The 22746-nt window shown below is 39.5% G+C and overlaps 1 protein-coding gene across 1 annotated transcript in view; it reads left to right on the forward strand.

The window, feature by feature from the left end:
* PRTG (protogenin) overlaps positions 1 to 22746 on the forward strand; it is a 71512-nt gene that overhangs the window by 35460 nt on the left and 13306 nt on the right. The window contains 3 exon segments of the mRNA XM_066559048.1: positions 869 to 1033; positions 2006 to 2311; positions 3174 to 3362. Of these exon segments, the coding sequence (XP_066415145.1) occupies positions 869 to 1033; positions 2006 to 2311; positions 3174 to 3362 (660 nt within the window).

A 22746-nucleotide genomic window follows, 5' to 3' on the forward strand; every position in this document is an offset into this window, starting at 1 on the left:
GGTGGAATTTGCCTTTGGTTTTGTTTATAAATTCAGTTGTGAAGAGGAGGAGCTGGCTCTTACAGAGTTTTGATTAAGTTGACATGCACTTGGTGTGAATTGTTCCTTAATACAGCAGCTTTCACCACACTTGCTCCACTTTATAGCCTTGCTCTATAGGAATAAAGCCCAACAAAGACGAGGACTGCTGCATGCATTGCTATGCATAATTTAGTGTGAATCGCTGACAATTTTTTTCTGTTTTTCTTTTTTAACAACTTGCTGAGGAGCCAAACATTTTTGAAGATTATTCTGGTCTGTTCTTATTGGCCTTTCTCCAAATTAAAATAAAAAACGTGTCAATCAAATGTAATAGCAGATGCAGGGCTAAAATGAGATCCTTTTGCTGAATAAATTCTTCTGGTTTGTTTCTTCTGGGGGGCAGGAGGGTGTTTGTTTTGTTTTGATGGAGTGGAGCCCTCACATTCCTTACAGTCTGCTATAGAAAGGCTCTGTAAATAGGTTTGGAAAAAAAACCCCTGACTCTAAACAAATAGATTTAGAAGCTGGGTATGAATGATAAGGCTATTAGAGCTTGTCTGTTGTGTTACTGTACAGTGAGCACAGTTTGTTGTGACTAATGCTAAATAGGGTTTAGAGTTGCATTCAGCATCCCTTATTGAGGAAAATCCTGAAACACCACAACCTATACTGCAGCAAGACACAGTTACTCCTGTGCATAAAAGAGCTTTTGCTGAACAGGGTTTTAAAAATAGAGGCAGGCTGGGGAAGAACATGAAATTAACTTCATGAGATCTTAAAGCCAAGATACCGTGATGTTCGAGAATTTTCAGCAGTTTTTGTTTGTCTAACCCTTGTTTTATACCAGGTTTAAATAATGAAGAGTACCAAGTGGTGATTGGGAATGATACAACCCATTACATCATTGATGACTTGGAGCCAGCCAGCAACTACACCTTCTATATTGTGGCTTACATGCCTTTGGGAGCCAGTCAGATGTCAGATCATGTCACTCAGCACACCCTTGAAGATGGTAAGAAGTTATTTTGGTGAATGTTCTTATCTGCACTGAGTCAAACTGTGCAGTCCAGTGATAGCAGTACTTGAGGGTCTTGAATTTCTCTTGGTACCAGTGAGACTTCTGGATACCACAGTGCAAGACAGCAGCTCACAAAAGGAATGAGAATAAAATAACATTCTGGCAGAGCAGCACTGTGTATTACACAGTCTCTTTCTGTGCTGAAAGACATTTCATTAAATCATGTCAATAACTATTCTAGATCTTTGAGAACTCCTTTCATGATGAGAATTTGACAGTAGCCTAGGATTTAGGCTACTGTCAAATTTTTTAAGGATTTTTTTTTAAAAATTACCTGTTGTTTTGTTTTGGGTTTTTTTGTGTCTATGTGCCTTTTTTAGTAGAATCAGAATTTTGTAAAAGACCCCGCTGACTATTTCTACACAATGATTTAATTAATCTGAACATCATGGCAAAAACACACTGTTTAGTGTAGATCATTAGATCTGATTAATAAATTCTGACAGGGTTAAGCTTTGGCAGCATGGAACACTGCCATTTCTAGTTGTCTGCACATCTCTTTATCAGAACCCTCATTACATGGTAAGTGGAAGAAAACATGCACGAAGTGTTTGACTGCAGGTTGTTGTCTGGGCCCTGGTTTGGAGCTGCTGCATCTAACCTTGGCAGGCAATGTGTCACACCAGTCAGGTGCTGATTGCCTTCGATTACTGCTGGCAGCAATAAGAGAAGAAATAGCCTTACAGAAAAAAGTTTGATGGCCTTACAGAAAAAAGTTTGCTTAAGCTGTTCTGCATGCAGCAGGTGAGAAGTGTGAGAAGTGTCAAATTATCCTTAAACAAGAATCTACAGAGCTTGTTGGATTATTTAGTCTTGCATTCCTGGTATCTCATTGTGGGTTGGGGTATCAGACAAGAATTTTCTGGCTTTTCCCTGAGCTCAAAAGCTTTGTCTTTGCCTTTTTAGTTCCGTTGAGAGCTCCTGAAATCAGTTTGACGAGCAGGAGCCCTACAGATATTCTCATCTCTTGGCTGCCAATCCCTGCCAAGTACAGGAGGGGCCAGGTGGTGCTGTACCGTGTGTCCTTCAGGCTGAGCACGGAGAGCAAGGTGCAGGTGCTGGAGCTGCCGGGCACTGCTGATGAGCACCTGCTGGAGGGGCTGAGGCCCGACAGCCTCTACCTGGTGCGCATCACTGCGGCCACCAGGGTGGGCTGGGGAGAGGCGTCCTTGTGGACCTCACACCGCACTCCCAAAGCCACCAGCGTCAGAGGTAAGGCTTAGCAGGCTGGGCACTCAACAGCAAGGGCTTTGGGGTTGTTGGATTTCTAAATTGTCTTAATACAAATTGTATAGAACAGAAGGAAACGAGGCTAGAAGCGAAAGTATCTGAGCAGCTCACAAACATGAACTAGAGTTTCCTATGCCATTTTGTTCAGTGTAAAACACATTTCTGCAAACTGGAGTGCTGCACATTAGCAGTGCCATGTTCTAATAAAAGATCTGAGTTGTTTCATGTGTGTCTGTATTGCATGCATCTTTTGAATATGCAAATTGACTTGATCCGTGAAGTCTAATTTGTTATAATTGAGCTTTGGATTTTATTATCATTTAGTAATGTCATGCAGAAGAACATTCAACTTTGCACAAATAGCTTGGAAACTGCAGATTTGAATTTTTAACTTGATTCCTTAGCTGTAGTCCACATCCTTCTGCTTTGGATTTAATTGAGTTTTGACTACTATAGTGAATTATTAACACTTGATGAAGTGTGATGGTATTGTTAATCATATTTACTTTGGCTCACTTTAAAACAGGAAATAACTTTGTAATTATCTTTGGAATGTTTTCATTTTTGCTTAAAAAGAACTACCTCATAAATTATTTATTTATTAAGATGCAGAATTAAAAGCTGTTTCTATTCTTTCTATTCTGTTGTGTTCTATATTAAGTTGTTAGATTTAGGTTATAGGGAGTCAGATATCATAAGGACGAAATAATTACATGACTGCACAGACGAGATAGAATCAAAGTTTGGAGTGAAGTTTGGACTGATGGACATCCAGATTTTTGCATGAAAAGCAGCTTTTTCTGGGATACAAGTCTATTTTCTGTCTGTATCTCTCCAACCCCAGCCCCGAAGTCTCCCGAGCTGCGTTTGGAGCCCATGAACTGCACGACCATTGCTGTGCAGTGGCAGCAGGACGCTGAGGACCCCGCTGCTGTCCAGGGCTACAAACTCTACTACAAGGAAGAGGGGCAGCAGGAGAATGGACCCATTCTGCTGGATGCCAGTGACCTGGAATATACTGTCAGTGGTTTGGGTGAGTGTACAAAATACTTCCCAACTCTTTTGGAAGAGAGAGCTTAAATCACTACCACCTTAGAGAGCTTAAATCACTACACCTGTAAGGCAGCAGAGTTAGGTTTGGCCACCTGTTTTCCCAGCAATAAGCTTTGCAATCTTGAGTTAGGCTGCTGAGGGAATAATCCTCTCACAAAATATGCATTGCACAGCACTTAGTTAACCAGATCTTGTAAATCTTGTATAAGCTGGAAGGACACCCAACTACTTATCACAAGATACAGAACTTAGTTAGTTAATACTGCTAGTAAATGACATGTCTTTTTAATATTCACTTTAATATGCAGGTTTTTAATATTTTTGGTGTTTATGTTTTTCTCTGCTATTTTTAGCCTATTTCTGTCTTAGTCATAGCCTTTGTCACAGGTGTACTGCATGACAAGCACTGCTTGTTCAACATAGAAACAAGTAGCTCTTGTGCATGCTATAATCCTGTTAATATTTTTAAGGAGTACTGGTAAATATTTGCAGGACTGAGCACAGAGCTTACTGAGTACCACTGGAGTCCTTCCACTGATCACCTGACTCCCTTTCCTCCTGTAGCTCTTGCAATGTGTATTAGCACAGATGTGTTGGGATCATCCCAAGGTAGAAGGTACTTTGTTTGCATGCAGAACTGAGAGTTTCTTTCATCAAAAGAAGCAATCTCTCACATAATCAGCAAAAGTAATATAGGACTGGACACTTGCTGTTTGAAATGTGTTGAGGTAGTTTACTTGGTGGTATTGTGGAGAATTAATCTTGACTAAGTTATCAAAGTTGACCTGCAGTCTTAACTAGGTCAAATGCCTTCCTGACCATGCTCAAATATTCTCATCTGCTGCATAGAGTTGAGATACAATTTTAGGGGAGATTTGAGAGGAGTATTCTGGTCTGTTAACTGGACAACTGACCATCTGTGACCATTTCTAGCCAGAGCATCTGGCAGTGGCCGACTGTTTAACAGAGCTGTGAGACAAAAGAGCACCTCTGAGAGCACAGAAAGGATGTGGTGTCTGTGTGTCCTGGGACAGAAGTGCATAAATCTTTTTCTTATTGTGCAATAAAAAGCTTTAATTTCAAACATGTGCAAACTTATTAATAATGTGATCTACATGATATGCATTTTCTCAGTACACTAATAGTCTTCAGATGAAAATACTACTTTACAGAATTATATTAAAATGTATGTTATCTGTGTGGTTTTGTTGGATTTGCTTTTTATTAAGCATGTAGACTGATGGGAAAATGAAAGAAAAGTGAGTTTGGAAATTACAACTTTCACATGGTCGCAGTTGGCTGAATTGCAAGAAGGAAGAATTCATGTGCTTAAGTTAACCATTCACTTATCATGCATGTGATGTGTTGAGTGTTTACTCTTTATCATAATCCTCAATATCTAAATATGGTGACCAAAACATGATACATTCCATATACTCTGATTGCTGTAATTTATATTTTTCACATCCACATAATTTGTGCTGCTGCAGGCTGGTTTCACTGAAGAGTAGTTGTTGGATTTTTTTTTTTTAATGAGATGTGTTGAGTTACTTGAAGTGTATATCAGATATGAATTTTCCTAAGTTTCTTTGCCTGGTTTCTTTCTTTTTTTCTTTTTTTCTTTTATAGCATTTACAGTAAAAAGCATTCATCACTACAGCTACAAAAGACTCTGCTCAGGAAAATTGATTAGGTCAGGTTTTTCCACTGCTAAGATGATTACTTACACTGTAGCTTGGAAAGCTCACAGAGACTTCTCGTAGTGATAGTGCCTGTCTGATTGCCCTTTGCCAAACTGTCTGCTTGAAATACTTGTGCATGCCAAATTATTTCTTAGAAAGCAGTATACAGCCAATCTGCTGCCCCTGGCAGCTGCACACCTGGTGATTATAGCAGGTAGAATTGTATGCAGTACATAAATCCACCAAGACTGTAGCCACATCCACACATTAAGAAGGTGATTTGTTAATCTTTTTATTTCTTGTGAATAATCTAAGTGATTTGAACCAGTACATTTATTTATTTATGCATTTAACAATTTAAACTATTAGTTATTAGGAAGTAGTCCTACCTGGTACAATTTGAGGTGTAACAAGGCAAGCCACCACACTGGGGTTTGCGACTATGGTAAACTGATTTTTCATTAACTGGAGAGAGGCTTTGAGGACTGATGTTCTGTCATCTATTTGCCTCTCCTGAGGACACTAAACCACTGATTTATTGACAGAGTCTTTAAAATAAATGTCTTCATTATGAGCTACAGGAATTAGAATACTGCAAGTGTGAAACTTGAAGGGGAAAGGTGTGTGTTAAGACTTTTGGTGTAATATATGTTGGATAATATGGTCAAAAGGAAGGGTTATTCCTAATTTGAAAGAATATGCTCACAGTCCTAGGTGCTTCCCAGTGGCAAAGAAGGATCAGTTTCTCATGCATTATCTGTTGCCACTGAAGTTACATGGCTTCCAAACACTCTCTCTTCATGTCTTTGTCATAACCTACAGCTGCTCTACATTCCCTGTTCTTTTGCATAGTTAATAAACTGCTGATAGACTTCTAGTGACATTTAGAGCATGTCAATCCATCTGTCCATGGAACTTTCTGCAGATGTTGGTACAAATGCCAGTTGTGCAAGATATGTGTATTAAAGACATTTCACTTACCCTGTGGCAATTAGAGTGCATCAGAAAATGAGAGTTCATGATTGTCTCTAACCAGAGAACATTAGCATTGTTATTACAAGCACTGTTGATTGCTTGGTTGTGGGTAGCTTTGATATAACTACTGTAAATGACTGCAAATGTCTACAGGAGGACTCTTGATGGAAGTTTAATTATGATGGATAAAGCAGAATCAGCCATGTTAGTGTGAAATAGATGACAATGATTAAACATGGAATGCAGCAATATGTATATTATGCTGCATATTTTTAGTCTTTTGTTGGTTCCTACCTTGTGTTCTGAGACATGACCTCTCTTTCTCCAGTGTAGGTCTGCCCAGTTACTTCTGTGTGTTTTTAAACTGGATTATTTACATCATAGTCACCACGTAAATAGAATTAAATGATCTGATCATTTATTCTCAAAATAAATATCCACAGTTTCACATAGACATTTGTTTGTGTTAAAGGTCTTTGCATTTATTTTTCAATAGCAGGCCATTTCCTAGTCCAGTGTAAAATTCCATTATTACTTGAACGTGCCACAGGAGCAGACCCTTGGCTGCATACCATGCATTTTTGCCTCTATTTTTAATTCCTCCATTGCTTCCTCCTGGTCTAGAAATTTTTCCCTCACAGAAAGTCTTTCATTGTGAGGCTTGATAAGTCTGCTGGTACCAGGTAATGGTTCAGGATGTGTGTTCAGAAGTTGAAGTGAGTTTTGCTGGTGGAAGAGTTTGTTGGGGAACCTTCTGGTTTTACATTACCCATTGGCATTTTTTCCTGCCCCAATCTAGTATTTTTGGAAAAAAATTAGATTCTGTCAGATTCATGTGTGTGATGTACTCCAAAAAGTTTGGTCTTTATCAGAAAAGCTTCCCTGTCTGAAAGCTCTTCTATGTTCTGCCTCTTCCCAGTTCCAGAGAGGAGAAATAAAGCAAAGTGCATTTCCCAGTGTTCCTTGACTTGGACAATATTTCCAAGTGAAGAATTTGTCAAAGTCTGAATGACACAAAGGCACATTTTGTGACCCTGCATGGCACTCCCCTTTGGAAAGAGAGCTCCTGCTGAAGAATTAGCCAGCTATCTACTACACTTAGGATTCCTCCAGAGACTTGGCCTTCAGTTGTTTAATTTCCCTGGGATCTATTTATATTGTGTTACAGCCATGACTGTAGCTAAGCTTTAGTCCAGGGCAGCAAAGATGACAAGGTCATTCAACAGTCTATAGAAATTGAATAAGGGTGTGTAAGAAGAGTCACTGCAAAGAATTCCTTCAATTAAGCTGCCTGCTGCACATCACACAAGCTTCTCTTGTAATGATCCTGTTAAAGTGCTTTAAAGTTTCAGAAAGCAGCTGATAGGGTGGTGAGATAGCACACAGCAGTTTCATTTGCACCATATTGCAAATGAATGTGCTGGAAAATGTAAGTTTTAAAAACTTAATGGCATCTCTGACAGTGTTGATGCTATCTTTCTTAAGATTTGCAAATGCATCAGTATTGAGAAGGAACACTAAGTGCATTTCATGTGTTAATGCAGTCATTTCTGAAAGCTAGGGCTGTAATTTCAGTTTTATCCCATGTTTTGTTGGTGTCAAAATGTAGTCTCACATGCTTGTATCTGACAGTCCTGGAATACTGGAAATTGTGTATATGGGAACTGATATTGCTTTTTGTTTATAAGTTACTGTGGAAATTTAGTTTAGAATTCCCATACAAATTCAAGGATCCAGGCATTCCTACAGTTTCATGAAGTGATGGGAAAGAAACACAGGTTTTTCTTGAGAAATACTCTTTTTTTCATTGTTAACTGTTCTCAAATGGCATTAAAGAAAATACAATTTAGTATTACAGATGTACTTTTTTCTGCTTGAGGTATTTTACATCAGATCAGACATCCACAGTTAGTGAAATGCTGACTTGAGCAAAAAGACAGCTCTGTTCAAAAATAATCAGGAATTGCTTTAGTTCTTAACAAAGATCAACTAAAAGCTCAGTTTTCTTGCTTGGAAAGCCAGATGATTGCACTGCCTGCTGTATATACTGTGGTCATTATATTTACATTGTTACATAGTGGAAAGTGTGTAATAGCTCAGTAGGTGACCAGGACAAATATTATCATTTATTTCCACTGTTTACAGCTGGGTCAGTCTAGTGTTTACTCCTGCTGATTACATCCTTAAACTAAACCTCTTATCTGTCAATTCTCCTGATTGTGTGTAACAGACTTGCTACTACTACTTATCAGCTAAAACATAAGGGATTTGCTGAGAGGGGAGGAGAAATTGGTCAAATTGCACAGGAATAAAACCAAAAGCCCTGGAAGTAAATTAGGTATGTTTAAAATCAGCTAACTGTGACCCCTTTCTCTTCCCCAGCCATGGCAGATAATGTATATTTGCAGTTAACAAGCCCAAGCTCTTGCCTAGTCCTGCTATGAGAGTGCTTCTGTGGCACCTCAATAAACAAGAGACACACATTCCTTGCTCCAGTCATGAAAGACAGACCTGTCACCACTCTAAATGAGTCGTCTTCCAAATGCAGACAAGGCATATCTGCATATCATTTTTTCCTGTTCTTTTTTCCTTTCAGGTTTTGAAAGTTAGATTATAGATTAGAAGAGAGAATGGAGGGAGCTTTATTACCCTGAGACTTTTTTACCTGTAAGATATCAAAGCAAATGCTTCTTTGATAAGATTTTACCTCTTTTATATAAGAACCATACTGCATTTTACAGGCTGTAAATGCACACAGAGATCAAACTGGGTTTTGTGTTTTGTTGTGATTTACAAACTGCTGCATCATGTTTTGTTTCCAGTGTATGGCAGTGCTAGTAATTTCTCCAGGGCTGTTTGTAGCAGAGAGCTCCCTTTAGGCTCAGATTTACCATCCATGCTTGTGGAAGACCAGGCTGAGTGGCAGAGGCAGGGAAGGCATCAGATCTCTGTCCTGTGTGGCGTTTCTGCTCGTGTATTGTTGTTCTCTGTGCAGCTGGGTTGTACTGGGGGAGTAGCAGGAGGCTGCACAGTGCAAACACACTGACACAGGGTGAGCAGACACTGGTTCCAGACTCACCCACTGGCTTCATGCCTTCCTTATGGAGGGAAAACACTACACTGCTCTGCTCAGGTGAAAAATTGATTCATCAGGGTTGTAAATTGAATTCTTACGGAATACAAAACTGAAGCTGATGTTGGAGTCTGTGGCCCTTTGTTGGAGCTTGTCAGCCTGGCTTCCATTGCATCAACTGTGTCTTGGGCAAAGCTTTATTTAAGCACTGAGTGGGAATCCCAGATAAATATCAGCTTGTTCTGAGCAGATTTGCTGGGGAGTAGCCAGTTAGCTGTCAGCTGCTAATGCTGCATACCTTCTGTGCAGTTCAAGTGACACATCTGTAAAAAACTGTAATGCCTTCCTTCCTGTGCAGTTCTGCCATTATTTGTTTTGAGTTGTGCAATGTTGCAGATTTGTATCATTATTGCATATTTTCACTTGAATTTTTGTTCTTAAAAAGATTGCTGTGTCCTCTATGTTTTCTGTCAGAATTTAAATTTACCTCTATTAAAGAAATTGGATTTATATGTTTTTCTAAACCACATGACAGTTACTTCTGGCCATGTTTTTTAGTTTTTTGAAAGTAAACATTATTCTCATACAGTTCATTTCTAGTGGAAAGCTTTAATTAATTTTTAATGTCTTTGCCAATTTTAAATTACATCATTAAGCCTCTCTAGGTTACCAATTTAGTCAGTAATCAACTGCAGTAGGCACTGGAATACTGACATTTGTAACATCTGCATTAGCTGCATAACTTGTTTTGGTGTTGATTAAAATGTAATGTATGACAGACCCTTATGAAGAGGAATCCCTGGGCTTTCTTTTACTTAACTACAGAGTCATGGAATGGCTCTAAAACTTGTGGAAATGTATTAATTTGTCAGCATGATAAGCACTTAATCTTGGGTCAGAAAGGTTCATTCTTTCTCTCTTAGTTAAGATCTTTCATGAACAGGTAGTTTGTGTTTTGGAAGGAGTTTTATGTCTAACATATTCTTACGTAACCTTCTGGAACATGCTCTGGTCCACTTTGAGCTCAGTTATCTGGGAAAATAGTGATGATATCCTCATTTAAACATGCCTTGACTTTCAACTTCCCAAGCTAGTGGCTCTTTGAAGGGGAAGGACATGGCAAGGGAGTAGATCCTCAGTGCAGAATAAACATTGAGTGTACTGTACTTAAAAAATCAAAATCAAGAGTGCTAAGACAAGTTAAGCCCTGCTCTAGAGAGACCCTGTGAGCTGTCAGAATGGGGAAGTGTCACTGTTTGGGACAATGCCTTGTAGCAATGTTCAAGGTAATAATGTAAAGATAAGGGCTTTGCTAAGGCAACAGGAGCAGTTGTGTTCCATGGGCCCACTCCAGCAGCATGGAGGGCTTTTGCCTATTTTTGAGACTTTTGCCTCTTTATCAACCATCCCCATAACTGAGTTGGACAGGTTTTTCTCAGGGGATCAGATTAATTGTGTCACAAGTCAAAGAACTGGAATCAAGGGTGCTTTAAAGTAGGAGGAGAGGATTTTTTGCACTCTGACAAAAAAACTTGCCAGCCTGTAGTGAAGCAAAATGTGTTGTCCTCGGGGTATTTAAAGGTAAACTTTTCCACGGTGGGAAAGCGATTAGAATCTTGCAGGAAATGCTCTCTGCTGCTCTGTGGTCCTGGGGTAGGAATTCCACCGTTTAGAGCTAAACCTGTGTGGGAATTCAGCTGGGAGATTGTGTCATGTTGATTGAGTAACAGTGAGGGTGCATGCAAATAGTGTTGCATTGTTCATTTGCTGGAGCTGAAGGTTAAAATTTGCTTCATGAAAGGACATATTGATCACTCCTTACAATAAGAAGGTAGTAAATAACTTTAAATTAAGAACCACCAAAATGTTTTAAAGTATTACAATGAATATATAATAAGTATGTTTTGATAGCTGTAAAGTAAAAGTGACCACTAAATAAAGACTTAATTTCTTGAAACTGGAAATTAAGTTAAATGTATAACCCCCATTTAAAGCTAAAAATGAGCAAGCAGATAATGATGGCAGGAATGGCCAGATAAGTGATAAAATTTCTTAAATAAAACAACAAAATAAACCAAACAAAAGAACCCCAGAAATCTGAACTGCTGTGTACATTCCTGCTGTACAATCCTTTTTAGATTTAAACAGACCTTTAAATATGGTGGGTGTTTTTTTACCCCTCCTTTTTTTTCCTGGAATGAGAGGATTTGTCTCTGGGAGACAGCATTATTTAATTTGCTATTTATTGGACTTCATTAGTAAAATACTTAAGTCCTGGATTGCAAAGAAACTGCTCCTTGGAGAAAGCTTAGAGAAAACTCCTGTTATAGGAAATTAAATCAACATTGTCCATTAATCATACTGCATGTCAACCCCCAGGCCTCTCTTGATTGTTCTTGGTGAATGTGAGGAACCATTAGATGTGTGAGGTCCTTAAAGGTCTGAGTAAGTCAAAGGGGAAGAGTTTAAAAAAATGCCACCATTAGCACATGAAAGAGACTTCAGAGTGGACAGAAGAAAACATTTGCTGTACAGGGCTAGTTACATTTCTTAATTTTTTTTCCTTTTTTATTTATTATTTTCTTCCGTTGTTAAACAACAATCCAGATGTGATCCAAATGTTAATTTAATTCATCCTGAAACTTTTTTTCATTAACTTTTTTTTGGGGTCATGTTACTAGTTGTAGTTGTATGGGAAAGGTAAGAATGGGGGGATCTTTGTGATTTCTGTGTTAGTGATAAGTAAACACATTTCTAAAGCTGAGCTAGAATGTCTTCTGGTAGCTTCCCTGTCTTGAGTAACACCGTGGTTATATATTTGCCATGAAGGCATTATTGCTAACAGAAGCATTTTTTCAATTTTGGGAAAAGATGCAATTGTGAAAAAGTTCATGTTTGCTTTTTTCAGGCTTCCTGCAGTCACACTTCTGTGGCAAATGAAGGGGGGGATGCAGGAAGCAGGGAAAAAACCAATCTTGTGTTGGAAGAAGCCCCTCTTGCTGTAAAACATCTCTTCCAAACCTAGGATTTTAAGGGGTTTTTTTATATTTCTTTGTTTTTGGGTTTTTTGGTGGGGTTGTTTTTGGTTGGTTGGTGGGGTTTTTTTTGTTTTTGTTTGTTTGTTTGTTTGTTTTGGTTTGGTTTTTTTTGTGAGGGGTTTTTTGTGGGTTTTTTTGGGGGGGTGTTTTGTTTTTTGTTTCCAATCTAGGAAAAAAGGTTAGAATTTTTAGATTTGCATAAAAAGTGTTATTTCAACATTTATACTCACTTTCACAGTGGTTTTTTTACCTTTATCATAGCCAAATATTGTACCCCTGTTCAAGCTGATTTTCATTCAGAACAAAACCACTTGTTGCTGCATGTACTTGTAGAAACCAGGACAGGGAAATCATTCTGATCCTCTTTGGTAGATCTGTGGAAGACTTGAATTTTCTGCTTCTGGTGGTATCCAGTTGAACATGCTGGGGATTTTTTTACAACTGACACTTTTGTATACTCAGACAAAGGAGGAGTATACAGAATCCTGTGTGCAAATACACCTTGAAAATGTGGATTTTTTTAATGGAGATGGTTTGGGGTGATGGGTAGGATGGTGTATGTGAGAGAAGAGAGAGACAGATGGGTAGATGTTGCACTGCTGTGCCTTTAGTCCATTTACCAACTTTCTCCCTTGTATATTCAAGGTGCAGGGAGGGCTGTGCTCACAGCCTGCTGCCCAGCTCAGTATGTGTGTGTCTATATCTGCATGTGTATATAGACACTGTTGGGAGAAAAATAGGATATCTTTGATCCTCTTTGTCTTAGTCTAGCCCAGCCTTCTCCATCACAAGCATACCTCTCACTGTGTTAGTACATTGTATTCACTGTTATTTCCATGATAATTTCTAATGGCCTAATTTGGCCTTTTTTCTCTCTTCATGTCTTGGCAGCCTTCTTACAGCTTCTCACCTGTCTTTATTTAATCTCTCATAGTTTCCCATCAGCCCTTGTTGCCTTGGTGACAATCACTTGCTTTAGAAATCTCCATCTGTAGCACTCCCTACCAGTTGTTTGTGCTGGAAGACTTTTCTCGAGGTAGCTGGGATGTATAAAGTCTGTGTGCTATCCAGGCAGAGTAGGCAGGGCTGTGTTTGATATCACTGTCAGATAGGCAGGGATCTTCATCCTTCTCCTTCACAACTGACAGCCAGATCTTGCTTCCAGGCCAATCAAATATCTGAAGGAAAGCACCAAGCACAGTCCAGTTGCAGGACAGCAAAGTGAGCTGCTCAGTGTGATTCAGGGTGCAGGCACGAGAGCAGGGCTCTCCAGCTGACCCAGCAGTGCCTACACCTCCCTCTTTCCTTGAGCCTCCCTGCTGGAAGATCTGCCTCTCAAGGGTCATCTTCCCCCTTGCTGGAGCCTGCCAGGGGGACCTGAGAGGCTGTGCTGTCTCCTGTGTCCCTGTGCAGGGCAGCTCTGCCTGCAGCATCCCCCTTAGGCAGTTATTCTTATTTCCACTTTGCTGATAACACATGTTCATCTGTCTGTGCTGAGAACACCTGCTGTGCTCTTCAGCAGTTTGTCAGCATTCCCACGAGTTTCACAGGTGAGTGAGTGTCCCATGGTACACATGGGGCACCTGGAACACAAGGAAGAGAAGAGTCCTTTTCATGGACTGCTCAGGTACTGCTGGTTTAAGCTGAGGGTGACAATGATATCCCTGCAGTCTGTACTGAGCTGTGAGTCTCCAGCTTTCCAGCTTTGCGTTCAGTCTATTAGATGACAGCTCCCCCTTGAGGGAAATGTCTTTTGTTAATAAACTCATAGCTCAGGGATCAGTGGAGGATTTTGGTAGGTTTGAGTGTCACAGTTTCACCAGGCTGGATAAAAGAAAGCAGACTCTTGGTGGCTGTGCTGAGTCCTGAGTCCTGAGCAGCTGCCAGGGCTCCCTCTGCTGCCTTGGGATGTTGTTCAGCTCCCAGAATTCATCCAAGTGCAGCTCAGAGCACCATAAAGTAGCAAAAGGTGGCACTTGTGGAAGAAAACACCCCACATTTCTTGTGTACTGTGTGAATTTGTGCCGCTGCTCTCTGTGCTTGCACACTTGTGACATTTGTGTTGGGGCACAGGATGGGTGGGAAGTGGCAGAGGAAGGCAGCAGGGAGTGCTGAAGGGTGAGGGGAGCAGGCTGGCTTCTTTCAGCAGCAGCACAGCTAATGCTGCTTTAAAATGCTCATCAAGCTGCAGGCTCAAGAGAGCATTTGTAAAGCTGAGTTGATGATGGGAAAGCCTTTCAGTTATACAGAGGGAGATAGCTAGCTAAGAGTTAAGTAGCTGTGTGTTTATTTTACTTAAGCAATCAATCAGTCAGACTGCTTTCCACTTCCTAAGTGTTGTATAAACTTCATATGCAGAGGGATTACATCAAGATAATTTTCTTTTCCTTTTTTTCAATCAAGATATTGATATAGGTTGAATTTAAATCTTGAATGCATTAGAAAAGTTAACAAAAGTAACTTTCATTATTAATTGTATCCTACTCATTTGCTCTGTACCTTTCAGTTTGTTAATACAATGTTTGACAGGTATTAAATACTTGTTCTTCACAAAGCTATTAAATAATACAGTAGGTAAGGCAGAAGATTTACATTGTAACTTGTCTGTGGTCAAACATCTGGACAACAGTAGCATTGCTTCCGACAAAAACCAATTTTGTGTATAAAAAGAAAAGTTGAACATGTTGAAGGAAAAATTTAAATCAGAACAAAGTCCCATGTATATAATTATGGAAAATACTTTACAGATATAAGAAACTTTCTAGAAGAAAAGGGCACAGTAATTAAAATTCTGCTGCAGTTTCTGCAGAGGTATACTTTATTTTCCATGTTGTTATTGTTATTTTGAGCATCCTTTAAAGTACAATAGTTTTTTACCTGTAGTAAATACTATCTATATTAAAAACATGTAATGTTGTAATCCATTTCCATGTGGGTAAAGATACACTTTTGTCTTTATGAAATACCACAAAGTGTAAAATAAGTAGTAGATACTGTGTTCGCCAGAAGAGCAAAAGGTTTTCAAAAGTTTGAGGAAGCCTGAAATCTTTCAGGCTACTCTTCTTGTTTAGCTGCTTCTTTGTGTGGACATTAAGCATCTTAGTAGAAGGGTACTCAGGCCACAGTTCACTGAGTAAAGGATTTGAGCCACCTGAGAGTATTAGGTCCAAATTCAGCTTGCACATGTTGACCTCTTTTACACCACCTGCAAGATTTGTCTGTGGTGCTTTCAAGAGTTGGTGTTTCAGAAACTTGGTCTTAATTAAATAGTCTTCAAATAAACCATTAACATCTATTTAACTAAAGGCAACAACATCATTAACTTGCACAGCTGCTGCCACTAATACAGAGTGTGTAATCCTCCTGATAAATTATCTTAGAAAGCAGAGTCTTGGCCTGGAAAGAGATGAGCACAAGATGCCATTGAAATACTGTTTTGGGAAAAATCAGTGTGGAGATGAAAAGTTATTATAATTTTTACAGAGAAGCAGGTTGTCCTGGCCTTCTAGATGGGTATTTTCAGCATACTGAAAGCACTCAAAAATGAGTGTATGTATTATATCAGGCTTCATTGCCTGGTGACAAGCTGTCACTTACTGTGTTCTTTTAATAAATGTTTCAGTGCAAATTGATAGCACAAAACTCATTTATGAATAGCTTCTGCCAGTGTGCCATTGGATGTAGCAGTGGTGAATATTAGAGCCAAGGATGTAATAGGGTCCTGGATATTTCTATTGTCATTACAACTGGAAATTTTCTTTAGGCCATATTTTAGAAGTTTGGGATGTGCTGTATGAAAATGTAAACGGTAAAAATAACACTGCTGTGCCAAACCATTAGGGAGGTGGTTCAGCATAATCTAAATGTAATTAAAATGAATACCCTTCCTAAATGTCAAAGATATGCAACCAGTCAGAGACACTGAAGGGAATGAGGCCTCTAAGAAGATAGGGAGGGAAAAGTAACAGACTTGTTCATGTATGGCAGAGATCCTGCAATGCATTTCACAGCTGAGGAAACAGAGCCCTGTGTCCTCAGGCCATCACACTTCAGGTGGAACTACCTGCTGAGCTAAGGCATTTGAGATGAACTCTTTACAAGTACTGTTAGCTGTCCTCCCTGCTTCCTGCTTTACTAAGGTGTAATTGGAAAATATTTAGCATTATATGATGGATTTTCAATGAATAATTTATATTAAAAGTAGGGTGATAGAGAAAGCTCAATGCCACCCCTTTTGTAGTTGGAGGGTTTTTTTAATGCATCTGGACTTCAGCAAATTAAGTATGAGAGTTGTAATATTTTCAGTAAATGTATCAGTCTAGCTGGCAGCTCATGACAAATGGACCAGTTTAGCAATTTCACTATGAAATTTGTCAGCTGTCTAGGTTAGTTTGCCCCCTTTCTCCTATATTCAACCAACGAGTGCCAAATTTTGAGCTTCCTTAAGAAGCTGCTCTATTTACATGGGCAGACAGTCTGCATGATAATAGTTCAGTACCCACACAACTGTGCATGCCCCCAGGCCCATGGACACAGTGCAGGTGGGTGTCTGTCTGTCCTGCAGTGCCCCTGGGCTGCCTGGTGTCCCTGCAGTGGGAGGGAGCCCTGTGTGAGCAGAACAGGGCCTGTGACACCTGCAAAAACAGAACATCCTGCTGAAGGCTGGGCCCTAATTGTAGATGCAGCTGGATAGAGCCCATGCAGCCAAAATTTGCCTTAAGAAAAATACAGTGGTGGTTTCCCCTTGCATGTATCTTGTTTGTTTTCCTGTCACGATGGACTTGTTTGACACCTAACAAGTGTTTTAGTGCAGTTCCTTGTTACCCTCTCAAGGAGGAAAGAGCCAGGCTGATTTTCAGTTTCCCTGCCTGAAACTTTTGCATCTTGCAGTCATGCTTGCAACAGCACAGACCATAAAGCCTGAGATCTGAGTCGCCAGACCACAGATGTTTTTGCAATGAAACCGTGCACCTCCTACAAAGTCACTGTGGTGCAAGTAATGATAGATAGTGTTTTCATTTTGCTGCACAAAAGGGTCAAAATGGCACAGGGAGTCCATGACAGACCAGCAGAAAATGTTGGTTCTGAAAGGAAATTTATATCATAGCTCCAGGGGGAAGTTTGGGCGCTGTGAACAGATTGCCTTTGTCATTGTGTGCAAATGTGTTGTTTGTGAGGTGATGCTGGATGTCAGGCAGTCAGTGCATATGTATGATAGATCTTGGTACCTAAACAAATGTTAAACCAAATTTGGTAAAGTGCTTATTGAATTGTGTTTAGGTGTATATTCTGGAAGCATTCCTCTTAGCATGAAGGCCAGGCAAATTGTCTAAACATTCTTTCTATCTGCAACCCAGAAATGTCAGTCTCTACTGGGGAGATCATCTTTTCAGCCTCTTGCATCTTACAGAAGAGACCTTTTATAGCATGCTCCTGTTTTGTAGCAGCATTTCTGTGTGGGTTGTTCCTTTCCCTTTTTCCTGAGGCACTGTAGTAATGTTTGATTCACTGGCAGTGTTCTGTCACTTGTGCAGGGCTCACTGCTGTGTGTAAGGGAACCTGTTGTGTGGGGTGGCACATCCTGTTTGGATCACTGCATGAATTCTCGGTGGACATGTGTGTGTTAGTAACTGGGTAATTACAGCTCTGCTGGCTCCTTCGGACACTCTCCCTCCCCCCTCTCCCTCCCTTTCTTCTTGCAGAGATGGCCTCTCTACATAATTCCATTAAAGTGATTGTGCTCCGAGGGGTGGACTCAGGGGCAGTGCTCTCATCTTTCAAAGCAGGACCAATGAGCTATGTGCTTTCCACTGGGCAGCAACAAAAGAAAAGGTCTCTTAGAAGAAAAGAAGAGCACAAAAGATCAAAATTAGGTGTTTGTCCAGGCCTCTGGTATTGCTTTCAAGTTAGCTTTTGAGGGCTCACTTTGAAAACGGTGAGCCAGGCTAGTTAACATAAGGGTGTCTGCTGGTTTAGAGAGCATTGTTAGAATAATATTGGAAGAGAGCTTTTTGCAATTGAACAATTGAAGAGAGCTTTTTGCAGTTCTCTGAAATGCAGGAGAAACACAGGGACTGGTGGCAGACCTTAGAGCCATGGTGGGAATGTCCTACACCCTTGAGGAAACTGAGAAAACTTAAAATCCTTGAGATTTGCTTCACTTACTTTAAAAAGATTAGAGAGCTTTAGATAGTTCTTATTTCTGTGGGCCCCAAAGGCTGAAATGCTGTGTGGTGGGAGCTCATCCTGCCCTGCCAGCCCTCCCCCAGCAGTTTGTGTATGAAGCTGCTGTTGTGCTGGTGGGCAGTAGGAGAGGTGATGTTTTTACTGCGAGGGGGTGTGAGGTGTTGTTTGTCCTGGGGCCCTCGGAGGGGATAGCACAAAGCTACAAAAGGGATACAGACCCTTTTCAGATTTAGACAAATAAGCCAGAGCCGTCCAAAGCCCTGGAAAGCCAGACTGTTTAGCTGGATCAATTCACATGTGTCATATGTTCCAGTTTCTACCAAAATAAACTTTTACAATATTGTACAAAGAACAAATTGCTTCGTTTCTACTTCAGTTATTTGGTTTGCAAAGGAAAACATGAGTATCACAGGCAGTCTTTGTTCTACCAAAATGTTTAAAGTTACTTTTAAATTGAAAAAGAAGTCATGACATATAAAATATTGGTAATTTGTAAGTATCAAATTACCTATTTGATAGTTACAAATTACCAATATTTTATATGTCATTTACCTATAGTACCTATTATTATTACAAATTATCAAATTTGTAACTATCAAACTATCTTAATGTGATATTAAAAGGTTGATATTTAAAATTTGATCAATTCAGTTGTGCAACCAATTGTAATTCCAACTCATTTAAAATAAAAGAAATTAAATATTATTATTTGAAGCCAATAATAATGCTTAGAAATTGCATATCCAGAGCTTCAACAAGTTTTTAAGAACTGTAATAGAATATGGTTGCTTAACTCTGTTTAATTGTTTACTGATATGTATAAATAAGGTAAAAGGGCTTTTTTTAGAAAAGTGCAATAAAATCCAGTACTGAAAATCTGAGAGGGAATACCTGCTTTAGGGAAGAACAGACCTGAGTCTGTATCACCCTCCTGCCTCCCAGCTCTGTGTTTGTGTTTGGCTTGATGCACTTCTCTCTGTCCTTTTCCTCTGCTACATTTGAAATGTATTTGCTTATTTTCCTAATAAGTTTCTGCTGTATTTACATTACTTTGCTTCAAAAGTACATTTTTAAGGATAGTATTTCTCAGTGCTCTTCCTTTCCCACCCTTCCCCCTTAATAATTCCCCTGGACCTCTGTTGCTTGGAGCAGACTTTGGCTAGCCCCAGATTCGATGTCAGAGGCCGTGACCCCATGTCAGAGCTGCCCATGCTGCTGGCCTCTTCTTTGAATAATTATCTGGAGTTTATTGTGTTGAAGGGATGGGCTTGGGGGCAGCACAGTCACCCTGGCAAACCAGACCAATGAGCTCTCCAGCCAGACCACTGCCCAACAATGGACCTGTAGGTTACACAAAAAAATCCAGCAGCACAAAAGATTAAATTAAAAATGGACATTTGGACACGGAAGTTTTGTCCTTAGAGCAACTATTTTTTCAGTCTACTGTGGGTTTGATACTTTTAACTGAAAGGAAAAAGGTATTATTTTAAATGTTGTATGCAAGCTAGAATGAAGTTGAAATATTTTCTTATCTCCTTCCTTAACTGTTAGAATGGCTGTACTGGCTGTAGCTTAAGAAGTTGTTTCTAGGTTTTTGATCACTGAACTCTGCTTAAAACATCAAGACACCAAACCTATTTTTTTTTCCTCTAGAAATTTAGTGCTGTACCAATTATTTTATAAACAAGAGCCCCCAGTAGTTTAATTTCTATCCATATTTCCCTTTTAAATTGTTGAGAACAGGGATATCCAAAACAGGCATGAAAGTGTGTTTCAACAGTGAATGATAGTAAAATGTCCATTTTCTTTCATCTTCCCTATCTTTTCCTCCCTGCAAAGAGGACTTTAAATGTCTGAAATCCAGATTGTGGGGTGCTGTCTCTTCTTATCAGGACTGAATGAAAGGCTGCTGGAGGTGGACTCACTGTTCTGGAGGGGTGGAAAAAAAAAAGAAGTTCTTTCATGGTCTGACCTCGGATTCTTTCTTAATTTTATCTAGCCCTGACCTGTTGGCTCTGCTCTGGCTCCTTTCAAGGCCTTCAGAGCTTCACAAACTTGCAGCAGCTGAAAGAAACAATAACAGGGCTTTTAGGGGCTGCAATATTACACTCTCTTGTAACCTTGGCTAAGTAGCCTGTAAACAGATGCTTTCTCTGAAGCATTTGCCAAAAAGCCAAAATTTTGGCTGTGTTGATATCAGCAAACACTTTTTAACGCTTTTGGTTTGGGACTCCTGATTTTATATTCAATCTAAGCTTCAGCTGAATGAGGAGTTACCCAGAGTGTGCCTTGTGTGTACAGTATATAAAAACCTGCTGTTACAGGTTTTATACTTATCTTTAATGCTGTAAATTTACCCAGGACAGAAGAATCGTATGAAAACCAATTATCAAAATCTGAATGAGATAAACTGATTTGAAGATAGTGTCAATATGTAATCAGGACATTTGTATTTTTCTGTATTCTTTTGAGAAGGAGGGATGGAACTATACAATGATTAGGATTTTTCATTGGTTGTGTTGTTAGTCTCATGCTGCTTTAGTCTTAGAGAGTTTTAATAATGTAATACAATATTGAAAATGGAATTTTTGTTCCTGTGAATGTGGAAGTGACTTTATTTTTCTTAGTAACTTTTTCTAAAACTTTGGTCTGTGCAATCTTGGTAATTTAAGAATGAGGTAGCTGCATGATAAAGTGCTTCACCAGCTGCAAAGTGATTAGAAGCACGTTTCTGTTTGTAGCGCTTTAAGTGCAAATACAGGCATTTAATCCTTAAGAACGGGTGCCTCCCGTTTCTCCAGCTGTGTCCATTGGAGGTGCATGAGGACACCACCTGGCTGCTGTAAGCTATAACTCTGCCAGATGGAATGAGCCTTCCCCTCCCCATGGCTTCAAAGCAGAGAACCTCGAGGTGCTTTTGCCTACCACTGTGTCTATATTTACTAGAGCATTTATACTATCCCAGGCTTTCAAAACTAGGCTCTGAATGTTGAATCTGTACTAAAATCTTAAGTGTTGGAAAAGAAAATGGGAGTATCTGAATATGAATATTTCTGACTGGCAGCTGTTTTGTAGTTGCAAGTTTTCCCCTTCCTGAAAGAGACATAGAAGATTTACATAGAAGCAAGGCTGATGGCAGGAGTAAAAAATACTGAATAATTTCAAGCTGGTGCAATAAAATGTGGATGTTCCAATGAAGTGTAGAGCAGGAGAACTGCTAATAAGCCTCAATTCTTGGTGATATTTTTGCAGTTTCTCTATTTCTCACATCCAGACAGATAAACAGCTGTGGTTCTCCCTCCATGCTGGGAATGAAATGAATTGTCACCAAACCAGGTTGGAATATCTGAGTGCACTGTAGTATTTTTCTTGAAGAATCTGTATCTGCTGTGACCTTCCTGTCTGCTTTCTGACAAGCTAAATATAATCTCTAAGGTTATATATCAGGGATGTAAGACAGTGAAATACACCAAGAAATCATTGTCATCTGAATTCTTACTGAAATTCAGCTACTGTAAAGTTTTAAGTTTTTCCAAGTTACAATCCATGTTTTAAATTATAGTTCAGCTTAATTTTTTTGCCCATACTTGCAGTACTTAACTTCAGTCTGGTTTGACTCTGAGGTGAAGAACCCATTCATAGACTCACAAAATGAAGGCAAGGCTCCCCCATGTGTCCCTCTGCTGAAAGGCCTACCAGGCTGGATCTGCAGGACTCACTGCAAATGTTTATGGGAGAGTGAATGACAGGATTTGGGGTTTAAAGGTGATATTCCAGAGGAACATCACTAGGGAGCAGTGACCTACCTACAACTACTGCCATCGGAAAATGAGGCTGAGCCAACATAAATTGCAAACCAGTGATTTTTGGGACAGTATCTATTTTGATATTTGAAGTTAATGAAAATAAGGCATAAACAGTAGACATAAGATAGTTTTTCCTACTCTTATTTTATAGGAATATTGTTGCCAGAAGCAAAATTTGTGCCTCTGATGGAAGTGTTATTCATGTGTTCTTAATGCTGATAGGTTTTAGTTACACAAAAAAGGTGTGTGCAGCAGATCCCTTGTGTGAAGCTACTTCAACTTATCACATCCACTCTGTGATGTCTTTTAAGTCAATCTCTTTGTGTTCCAGAGGCACTCCTGTAATAAAATATATGAATTAGCTTTAGTGTGTTACTATCAGCATCACTGCCAACCCCCTGAGTTGTACAGAGTAGATTTTTTGTCCTTTCCACCAGCTGATTTAAGTAATAACAATAAAAATACCTCTTAAAGAACCTCTAGGCGCTATGACAATTTTAACACAATCTAATATCAACAGCACAAAACCCCCCAAATGATATTTAACAGAAACAAATTAACTTTAAAAAATTCTGCCAGTTGGTAAATGGGCTACAAAATTGTT

This window comes from Molothrus aeneus, chromosome 13 (assembly GCF_037042795.1).
Source record: "Molothrus aeneus isolate 106 chromosome 13, BPBGC_Maene_1.0, whole genome shotgun sequence".
In the NCBI taxonomy this organism is placed as follows: domain Eukaryota; kingdom Metazoa; phylum Chordata; class Aves; order Passeriformes; family Icteridae; genus Molothrus; species Molothrus aeneus.